The 12,007-nt window shown below is 34.6% G+C and overlaps 1 protein-coding gene across 1 annotated transcript in view; it reads left to right on the top strand.

Moving 5' to 3' along the window:
• LOC129229229 (vesicular glutamate transporter 1-like) overlaps positions 1-6,591 on the top strand; it is a 109,204-nt gene extending 102,613 nt beyond the window's left edge. Inside the window, 2 exon segments of the mRNA XM_054863490.1 lie at positions 4,214-4,341; positions 6,205-6,591. Coding sequence (XP_054719465.1) covers positions 4,214-4,341; positions 6,205-6,591 — 515 coding nt within the window.
• Positions 6,592-12,007: the final 5,416 nt, after the last annotated feature.

The following is a 12,007-nucleotide window of genomic DNA, read 5'->3' as shown; positions in this document are numbered from 1 at the left end:
GCAGTATTAATTTAGTTAATACTAAGCTTGTTTGTATTTTAAATAAATTGTACAATGAGTCAAGTACATACGGGGCAAAGTGAAATAGTTTGTTTCATTTACCCACTCAATCATTTAATATAAATCTCTCTTACGTTTTCATTTATTAATTAATTCATTTACATTCCTTCACTTAGTAATTCACTTTTTTGTTCATTCATTCATACTTTCTTATTCATTCATTCTTTTACTCGTTCATTTTTCTTCATATATTAATGGATTTATTCATTTAATTATTCGTTTAGTGTTTCATTATCTTTTCATTTATTCATTCAATCTTCTATTTATTAATTCTATTGATCAAAAATATGTTTTATACTCGAATAGAAAATGTTTCATTAGAAAAATATTTTATTTTTCACTTTGCCTCATGGAAAAAAAAGTGAAAATTTTCCACTTTTTTTTTTTTTTTTTTTTGAAGACTCAAATGTACTGCCAAAAATTAAAAATACTGTTTCAACGCAAGTTGTATTATAAAATACAATGGGTTTTCTATATGTACTGTAATTTTCAAAACAAATTTTCGATTTTTTCATTTCGAAAAAACTCGGTCACCTTAACTATTTCACTTTGCCCCACATTCCCCTACCTCAAGTTTTTAAAAGACGAAAGAGAGTAGTGACATTGATCAATACGCTTTTGTCGGTTGTGTTTCCATCCATTTCACACTTCCTTTGCATCAAAAAAGGGGTTCATTGGAACCTCGAAGCTGGTGTCAGCAATTTCCAGAAAATGTGTGCATATTAAAGTTATATTATTATCTTTTACTTTTATATGTTAGTATTGGTGTAGCTTAGACCATAACTTTTCAAGTTATATAGCTACTCAATAGGTGGCGCTACTTGATTCATATGCAGTCAGCTCTCGATAACTCGCAGCCTTAAAACTCGCGTATTCATTCATCTCGAAGTTTTTATTCGGTGCTAAAATAATTTATTGTCTTCAATACAAAGTTGTCTCCATATCTCGAATGCACTTTTTCTAAGTCGAAGTTTTCACGAAAGTTTAGTTTCCATTTTCTCTAATAACTTTTTTTTTTCCGGCTAGAAAACAATTCAGACAAAAAGAAAAGTTTATTTTTCCTTTAACACATTGCTTGGCCTATCATCTTATCTGAGGGGGATAATTTCTTTACAAAAAAGTGAATGCACACATTATAGCAAAATTCTGTGAAAAATCCAATTCGTCTACTTTTTGCTGTATCTGAAGATCTGAACTTTCATTGAGATTTTTATTTCATTTTCAAAAATTGTGAAAAAGAGTCCCCTTCATTTTCTGGATGACACGAATAATCGTGCTTTTAGGATAAAAAGACGTTTAAAAGCAATGTGAACTGAAGTCAAGAGAAAAGAATTTGCGCCTACGACAGAAACAATAGTTAAAATATGCTTTATGAGCTGTGGTTTCATAAACATAAATGCCAACAAAACTTAATGGACCGACGAATAGGATCATTTTGTAATTTTTATTGATGCGGGCTGAGAGAAAATGAAATATTTCTTAAATATCTCTAGGAAAATGTTACTATATGTGAATCTTTGCTCTACGATGGAGCGATTGTGTAAGCTATTCGTAGAGGGTCTGCTTGTGTACACTGTTAAAAATTTTCCGGAAAATTTACGGTAATTGTTACTGGCATCCATGTTGCCAGTAACTATTACCGTAAAAATCAAATGTTACTGTAAAATTTTACGGTATCCTCGGTAGGCCGCAGCAACCAATTGGCGCTGGGATCGCTTATTTCTCCGGTATAAATTACCGTAAAAATCAGCGATGCGTCGGCGATGCAATTTTACAGTAACAATTACCAGAAAATCTTCCTGAATTTTTAACAGTGTAGATCCTAAAGAAGAATCTTTACAAAGCTCCAACTAATCAGCAAGTAGGGGAAGGTTGCTGTCAATGAACCGGTTCCATGACTAGACCGGAAGATATTTCCCGTACCAGAGTTTGTTCAGACGCATAATCAGATTTGGTACCTTCCTTTGTCTGAAAACAGTTGTGCAAAGTCGTCAAGAAGCTAAAATTATTTAATCATATTGTTAATCGGTCAGAAAATATTTCTACCGTAAACTTACTAATTATTGAGATTTTCATTTGGTTATAACATGCTTTGAATATCACTGATCGTCTAAACATGATCATTGACTTAAAAGAGTGCCTTTTCAAGTACAATTCACGATACTTCATGTTTCATCATGATTCGTCAGAGCAGTAATACCTATAAGAATATTCAAAATGACGCAGTTGCTATCAATGAACAACTAGGTATTTCCATGAATGGACCACCTGACAATCTCAAATATTGTTGTAACTTCAGCTCAATACCTTTGAAAATTGCTCAATTGTTTTAAAATAAATATGACAGTGAAAAAAATAATCTCAGTAATTCATGAAAACTCTTATACTTTATTATAATTTCAAGGCAAATTTTTTAATAAAATTGATTAAAAATTAAAACATAATAATACAGTTTAAAATATTTTTGCTGTTCCAAAAAATGCAAAAATTAATAAAATGGCCAGTGGACAAGCGAGAGCACGTAACGTGCTACAGTATTTTACAGAAATGGTGGCATGAACCTTAACGAAGTCTGCCGACAATATAGAGTCCTGAAAGCAACTTTAAACAATCACATTTAAGATAAAAACCGGTTGGTTGTTACCTTAGTCACTAATTGAAAGTTAAACAGATAAGCCCTTCGAAATAGGAATGTGATTAGTGAATAATATTTTGAAACTAAAGAAGAAGTTTTTGGAATTACTTCCGAAAAATGGGGGGAATTGGCCTTTCAAGAGGCTGAGAAAACTAACATGTCCTACAGATTTTATTAAGACAAAAAGTCTGTTAATACTATAGTCTCTGGTAGTTTGAGACTTAAGCTTCTGGTTTAAGAAATAAAATGGTCAAAAATGTTCTGTGACATTTTAGAGAGCAAGTACAATCTTGCGTCAAACGAAAATTTTCAAAATCGATGTAACAAAATTCTCAACAGCTCAAAAGAGGTTTAAAAGATATTAGCTAAGAACATTGTTGCACAGGTTGGGAAAATATCAAGTGGTGAACGAGGTATGATGACAACAGCTGTGTGTTGTGTGAGTGCTGAGTTTTTTTTTTATTTTTATTTTATGTTCCTCTTATCCGAAAATAAAACATTTTAGAAAATAAATCTTTTTTTCTGTAACTTATTGTTATTTAAAGTGTTTATTGATCACCTGTGTTATAGATATTTGTAAGTTACACATTGATTTTTTAATTTGAGAATGTGGTCCATAGATGGAAACTCGATGGTCCATCCATAGCAACCGGTAGCATGAATGGACCACATGCTAAAATATTTGTTTTTAATTTTCATTCTTTATTGTGTATATTTATCATGAAGGTGAATATTATTATTAAAAGAGAAATATCCTGAGAAATTGTTCCGATAATTAACGTCAAATGTGAGTTGGATTTCCTTTCTAAAAAAATCGAAAACTGTTATGTGGTTCATTGACGGCAACCTTCCCCAATTAGATTTTTTGAATATTTTTCTGTTGTACCTGGAAAATTCTGAAAATGTTTATTAGTTTAATTGTTTTTAGAAACTTAATTACTTTTTCAGATGTGATAAAAAATGTTCGCAGTCATAAATAACTTCCTTTTCCCACGTTATATACAAAACTGATTTTTATGTATATAAAAGATATTTTTACGTAGTACTAATAATTAATTTTATCTAAATTATAAGTTTTATGGTCTATCTTATCTATTATATACTATTATCTATTATACCCTATTTCTGAAAAAGAAAATGAAAATTACCCATGAGAAGACTTGGAGGGGAACTTCCGATAACTAGAACTACCGATTACTCGAAGGTTTTAGCCGGTCTTTTTGGGACTTTGGATTATGGAGAGTTGACTGTGTAAAGAACAACTGGTTGTAGTGGTGCCATTTGCTGAGTAACTAGATAACTAGAGTGATGATTTGCCTGCTAGGCGTGCATTTGAATGTCAACTCTTTTTTTTTTTTTTTTTGAACTGTTGGTGGAAAAAAGTTCAGAAGTCTCTACAACCATTTTTAAAACTAATTGTCAAAATTTTATTTGCGACATGTATTATCACTGCTTGAGCGTGGTCAATAATGTCTGAAACTAAGGTTCAGCTTTCTGAGGATGTTCTCTGTTCCACAGGCTTCAACGTGAACCATCTCGACATCGCTCCCCGATACGCGAGCATCTTGATGGGAATGTCAAACGGGTTTGGAACGCTGTCCGGAATGATATGCCCCATTGTTGTCGAGTCACTTACACTTCACGAAGTGAGTATTGTTTCGAATCCTTCTTTGCATCAGGTAATCGGGAAATTATACCAGCCAGTTCTTATAAAAACACCGGAATTTATTCACAATATGTACGAAAATGCGAGCGCAACAGCTAAAACATCCAGCAGTGAATACAAATAATTTTAACACTAGAATTACGGGAAGGGTCATTTTGACCCCTAGCAAGCTTTTTTTCTAACTGCTCCTTTTTTTTTTTTATAAAAAACTTAACACTTCTTTGACTTTTCCTAAAAAATCGTGCTGTTTGATAATATAAAGCTTTCAAGAATATTGAATTTATTTTTAACCCATTCTAAAGGGTAAAAACCTAAAAGTGTGGGCAGATGTTGCCCCTTTTGAGAAAAAAAGAAATGCAAATACATTTACTGATGCAGAAACATAGCAAAACCTAAAATATACCTCTTAGAATATAGATTTATAACTTTTTTATAGACAGAAGAGAGCATTAGTCTCTAGCTTCTGAAATGCAAATAAAACATCGCTGGTTATTTCAAATAGGTTTTTAAACTTCCTTTTTAAATGCTTCAATATACAACCTTAAAATCTAGTCATCTTAAATAAACTGCATTTATCAAAATATGTTTACTTTTAACTAATTTCTGCAAGTACACAACAATATGTACGGAAATATGCTGATTTCTTCTCAGGGGTCAAAATGACCCCGGCCGTAATTTTAGGTATACGAAGATCGTCGCAATTCTAGTGTTAAACACTAAGCACAACGGTGAGCACGTGTTTACTTCCTAATACAACGCAACCCCGTTTATCTGGCAGTAGTTGATCTGGACCTCCGGGTAATCAGGAACACATTAATGGACTTTTTCTGTTTTATTCTATATTCACTTAAAAACGATTAAATGCTCACAGACGAGTCATTTGTTGCGCAAACCATTTTCCAAAGACTCAAATAAGTTACATTCTGGTTTTATTGTATAAGTTTTGAGAAGGACTCTACTTCTATGTAATGCTATTAAATTTTGAAGACTCTCTTAATTTGTTTTTGAGCCAAAAATTAGAATTTCAAAATTAGGAAAACTTTTAAAGTTTAATTGCATTACGAGGGCTCAGTAATATATTTTTTTAATCACCCAAAAGTAACAAATTATATCAGTAAAAATTTAACTTAAACAATATATTATTTGGGTTTAGATGAATAGATGAGTAGAGTACCAACACAATGATCCAAATTCCAAGCCGTTAACCGTTCAAAAGATGGCCGTTCAAATTTAGGAAATCAAGCTGCACTCGTAATGCTTTTCACCTGCTCCAATTCACTAAACATTTCCTTTTGCCACAATGGTTTAGATATCAAGTGATTCAAATGTCAGGACAAACTTTAAAAATGAATAATTCGAAAACGAATAAAGATTAAAAGATTCGGTTTGCACTTAGCGGATTTAAAAGAAGCCGTATTTTTCTGGCAGCCAAACTAAAAATAGTTCTGTTGGCGACCAACAGATGGCGCTGTCGAATTTCCGATGCAGGATCATGCAAAGCAAGACAGGATATAAAAAGGAGCAACGGCAGCAGGTAATGGCAGTCGAAGCTCATATGCATCGAAACGCGGTTCATAGTTAAGAAAGCCCTCTTAGTTCATTTGTGTTATAAGAATTCGGGAGAAATAAGTGGCTATAGCGCCATCTGTTGGTCGAAAACAGAACTATTTTTGCTTCGCTGCCACACAAAACCCGGCTTCTTTTCTATTCGTTCAGTGCAAACTGCATCTTTTCACCTTTATGCGTTTATCGAATCATTCATTTTTCAAGTTCGTCCTACCTTTTGGATCATCCTGTACTTTTATCGATGTGAACAGTTTTAAATCACTTCCATCTTTTGCAGACTGCCGACGAATGGCAGAAGGTATTCCTTATCGCCAGCATGATCCACTTTGGCGGGGTAACCTTCTATGCCATCTTTGCATCGGGAGAAAAGCAGCCTTGGGCAGAACCGCCGGCCGAGGCAGAGGGACCATCTTGGAACCCGCTGGAGAACGCTTTCAAGGAAGTACCCGGATCCACGCAGAACGGAGGGGTGCCTTCGGCCGAAGTCACCCTCCCGCTATCCGAGACCCACCTCCCTTCATACGGATCCACCGAGGCCGTTCCGCCCTCGTACGGATCCGACTATTACCAGCAGCAACCGGTCTACGAAACCAGGCAGGAAATGGTGCAACAGCCATCGACCGATCGGTACATGCACGGTACCATCGAGGATCGGGAGTACTAAGAAGAACGGGAGGAAGCAGTTCATTTTGTTGAACGTTGATTTTCGTAAACATATGCCTTAAGTTTCTAGTCGGGGCAAATCCTGCAAGTCGGGATGGTAACTAACTATGTATGTGGAACTTGTTCCCATGCACGAAGGAAGATTGGAGGCGGAGCCAAAGCAATATAGTTTATATCAAAATCAACAAGAGCAGGTCTCTGTTCAGAGGAGATCTAAGGATTGATTGTGTGAATGTAATATAGCTTCGTAAATGTACATTCATATGTGTGTATATATATATATATATATAAATATTCGATAAGATATGACTATAAATCGGATCAAGTATCATAAGGGGCTTAATTTGTCGGTTTAGAAGATTATGGTGGTAAAGGTAATGGAGTTTCTAAAGGAGCACGAAGTTGAATTGCAGTACATAACGGAATTATAGGAATTGCGCTGTAAATAAACAAAGAATCGTCTTTTTATCATAGATGCACAAAAATGGTTGAGTTTTGGGCAAAATCATTAGCCATAACCAAATGGATGTTTCTATTTAGAACAAATGTGTAGACTTATCTAGGAAATGTATTCATGGTCTAAAAGAATGAAGGTTATATCAGTCTTCCGCCCATTCTTGATATAGATTCGATAAAAGACATGGAGTAAAGTTCTTTCTGGAAAACTACCAGGACTTGAATGCGGTCTGGATTTTTCAGTTTCAAGGATCACTCTTTTTCCGTCTGTTGCATTAGAGAATTGAAGGCAGCAGTTACAAGTTGTCAAGGTTCCAGTGAGTTCCTTATTCTCGTTTTTTATCCTTGATATGTGATGTTGAGGGAGATATAGGGGCCTTATACGTTGACGAAAACTTTTTCCACATTCTGAGGTTATATGATCATAGAAAACCTGACCTTATACCTTGTTAGCTTGCAAGAGCAGCTTTTTTTTTCTTTTTTGTAAATATTATGCTAAATTGGATTTCTGTCTCAGCTTTATTTCCAAAAAATATATATATGAGCCTAGAGAGGATAGAAGATCGAAAGAAAATCGCGTTATCTAAAATTACTTTCATTTACTTGAATCGTAACTCTGGTTCGGGGAAATGAATTGGACATATCTTCTGCGTTTGGTATCCTCCAACACGTAAATATATTTTCCTTCTATTGCGATAAATGTTCTTAACTTAATGCTCATTTAGAAATTCTGACCTTTTTTGCTATATCATCCTACCTTTTCAACCTCACGTCTTGCACACATACTGTACAGTTGTACTAGCACGGTATTCGAAGTTTTTTTTCTTATTATTATGAGTACGGGATGGTGTTCTGTCCCTGATCTTACACGTTATGGTGATGTCATTACAAAGCAAAATGCTCGGACGACATATTTACCCAAGACGAGTTGTTACTTACGCAGTTTTAGTCAGTAGCATCTACTTCAGTGAACTTAATACAGTAAAACTAGTAAAGTTGACTTCCCTTGTAAGTTGACCACCTGTCTAAGTTGACCGCATTTATCAGGCACGGAATTAACCATTACTTTATAAATAAACCTCTATAAATTAACCACCTGTTTATTACGACCACTAAAGTAGTGCACTGCAAGTGGTCAGTTTACAAAGATTTCCCCGTATTGAAATCTAAAGGCTTTTATACAAGGAGCTGAAATTGAACTGACATTACTCAGAGTCTCATAGCGGATCCGTTCGGGAGAACCAGAGCTATGAACATCTAAGAACTGTCAATTTAATTTTAACCACCATGAACTTCGTAAATCTTGAGAAAAAGAAAAAGACAGTTATGTGGAACAGTCTCCACAATTTTTTTTAATCAAAATTTTAGAGCTTAAAATGCACATTTTATGTTTCTAATTTCATGAATATTTAATTAATGCAGATAAAATCATTGACTAAAAAATACAACCTTTCGATGTCCCAGAGATTCAAATTGAGTTTCATTGAGCCCAAAAAAGTAAATTTCCTATTGCTTTGAAAGTTTGTAATGCTTAAATTGTGAACAACAAAAGCAAAACTAATAATGGAGTACTTTTTCTTAAAAATCAAGTTATTTGCCTCATTTTTCTCTTTTTCACATTAGAAACAGTCCAGATACTAGTGAACAGTACACTAAATAAATTTTCTGCAAAAACTTTCGCATTTAAAAAATATTAACTCCTTCCCCTTATTATTTCTCCATTCTTCTTCCTCAAACGAACTTGTCTTGGGTATCTCTCGTAAGAGCCGTTGTCGGATAGTGGCTAAACCGTACATCCTCTTAAATACGACAACGGTGCTACTACATCATGCGCAGTGGGGCAAAAGCAAAACCACTGCGCACGCTCAGTCAGAGTGATACTGTGATGCGCAAGCTCGAAAAAACACGTAGTGCATAATATGAAAGTGCAATTGTTGCGTCCAACAAATTAAGCCCTTTCTTTAAAACTGTGCATGGTGAAACGCTAATTGATGTTCAGTTGTCAATTCTAGAGAAGTTGTTGCTGCACTTGGAGAGATTAATTTGACGATAGTTATCAATAATTCCGCTGATGGTTTTCACGGTTTTGGTACACATAATGTTTTGTTGATATTCGCTGGCCTACGTCCACTGGAGGCTTCAAAGCTTAAATTATAAGCCTCAAATTGTCATGAACTACCGGTCTCACCCGCATATAAATCTTGACCTACCAAGTTTCTGTCTCGTTTGTAAATAAGCCGTGAACCACCAAATGTGCGTATAAGCTATGAGTTACCAAACTTAGCCTCATTTGCATGCATGCCTTTAGCTGATCTCGTTTCATATAAGCCATTAAATATCAAATTCTTTTCTCGTTTGCATATATGTCGTTAACTACCGGATTCTCGCGACCCTTGCTCTGCCGTGAATTACTGAGTTCTGGTCTCATTTGTATGCTACCGTGAACTACTAAAAATCCGGCCATGTTTACATGTAAGCCATCGGCCAAATTCTAGTTTCGTTCGCATCCAAGCCGTTAACTAACAAAGTTTGGTCTCGCTTGCATGGCAGCAGCAAACTACTCGACATTAAATAATAAGTGTAATAGTTCACGTTCTCCTGTTGCATCAGAATCGGATAAAACCAGGAGCCCGCCTTATTATCGTTTTAAATTAAATTTTGATTTATGCTTGGAAAAAGTACTGAAGTCCCTTTTATTGAGGATCACTGACGATTGGATTAATAATTTCCGAACAAAATATCAACCTAAAATCATCGTTATTTAATAACACTTCTATTCTAAAAAATAATTCACGTATTAACAAAATATTTTCAAGATACATTTCTGCACTCTTATTACGTTACACAAAAGCTCACGAATGATTTAAAATAGATTTTAGCGAACGTGTCATTAAGTTTCCTTGCAGGCAAAAAATGCTCCTTAAAATAAATTTGGATGAACATCTTGGTGAATTGAAAAACTAGGCAAGCTTGAAACTGATTCTGAAGAACTAATGCCAAGTTCGTAGCGAAATGATTGCAAGAAATAATTTTTGCTTAAAATATAGTCTGGTGAACGTATTGTTCAGTTTGTAGCCGTGAGACATCAGGCAAGAATTACTGCCTAAAGCAGCCCCGCTTCACATTTTTCACGTTGCAAAATTTTTATCCAAAATACAAAGCTTAAAAATACGCTTGACTAAATGCTTGAGACCTATTTCGATTTTTAGTGCGTGAAATATGGTTGCAGAAGCAATGAAAATATCCCTGGGTACATATACTTTATCAATGATACTGATTAGCGTTTCTTCCATGCACAGGTTTCAATTCCAATCTAGCTTTAAACTCTTTTTATTTGACAAATCATTAAGTTGTGTTCGTGAACGTCCATACAATTCGGGTTCTGCGTTAGATGACAATTACAAATAGACTATCAGCTCATAGATGTCATTGTTACTTTATCTTTATTGAGCAACAGGGACTCCAAAATAATCGCGATAACAGACAATAGCGTTTTTGCAATAATAAATTCCGTGGCCGAGCGGTCAGACGTACTCTTTCTGACAGCTACGGGAGTGCAGTACGCTGTTTTACCCCTTTTCTTTGTGTAGAAAATGTCTTGTCAAACTTGGGCTGTCTGTGCTGCGTGCTCACTGTGAATTACGGTAAAATGTCTGTTATAATATATTTAAAAAAAAAAAACATCCAGATCGCCGAATGAAGCCTTCCGAAACAGCCATATTCACCTGTTAAAATTGAACTTCCGTGAGATACCTGATCTGTCGATCGAAGCCTTCTTCAACCAATAAGGGTCCGATCACCACCCGATCGAAGTTTCCTGATTGGCCAGCTTCGACCGGCGGTTCGATTGTCTGACTGAAGTTTAAATCAACTGATGAATACGGCCAACATAGAGGAAAATAATTACTGCCAAAAACACCCGCCAGGCTTGGAGATATCGCAGCTATCCCGGAGTCCCTGAAGTAGCCGTTTTTCAATTGTTTGCAACATAGTTTCAGACCAGCGAAAATTCACTGCATTGGACGTGATACAAGTTTTTCAACATCTTATATGTTGAAAAAACTCTGTCTCAACTGTAATTTTTACGGCGACTTTTATCATATTCAGCAATTCTCATTTGTTTTCTCACTTTCCTCATAAAACCTGTTATATATGACGTGCAATGTAAAATTTCTTTTTTTAAGCTGTTTCTTTGCTTTGCTTTTTTATCGCTTACCAGTTGAAGAAGTTGAACTCCTTATTAAGTTGGTATATTTCAGAAAAAAAACACCCATATAAATCCAAAATAACAGGAAGTGTTTGAAACACTTTTTTTTGTGCCATGTCTTAAGAAATGTTTTCCTACTAAATCCGGTGACGTATATAACCAATGAGCATTATAAGAATAGTTTTTTTTTCAAAATCAGTCTCTTGCCAAAAAATAATTCAAAAACTAAATTTTAACCAAAGTTCATAGCAACTACGTTTCGAATTGCAGTCCACAGATTAGTTTAACGAGAGTGGTAAATAACTGGTTATGATTCATGAACCTTTAGAATTTTTAGTTGTACAATGTTCAATTTTTCATTGTTGGTCCAGCTGGTAATTATTGTTGCTCAAAAGAGTTTAAAACACTCCTTTCTTATTTTCATATGTTGAAACTTATCAATTTCAGAAAATGTTAACTAATTTATTGACAAATGGTTTCCAATAATAAGTCAACTTTTGGGGATTGTTGATAACTATCCAATTTTGCTGAAGCTCCTTTTTTTAGAACTTACAAGAAACACCCTACAGTTTTGAAACAGTTATTTTAATTTTTCAGAAAATGACTGACAGATACATGTTATATTATTTTAAGTATTTCATTGCAATAAGTTCAAATTCTCATAATAAATGTACAAACTAATTCATCTTAAATATACATCGCTCACGATCATAAATAGAAGATTTGTTTGGTTAAGGATGGATGGATTGATTCT

Source organism: Uloborus diversus, chromosome 9 (genome assembly GCF_026930045.1).
Source record: "Uloborus diversus isolate 005 chromosome 9, Udiv.v.3.1, whole genome shotgun sequence".
NCBI classification, from domain to species: Eukaryota; Metazoa; Arthropoda; class Arachnida; order Araneae; family Uloboridae; genus Uloborus; species Uloborus diversus.
Note: the sequence above shows the minus strand (reverse complement) of the source record. Positions and strands in the feature narration are given on the sequence as shown.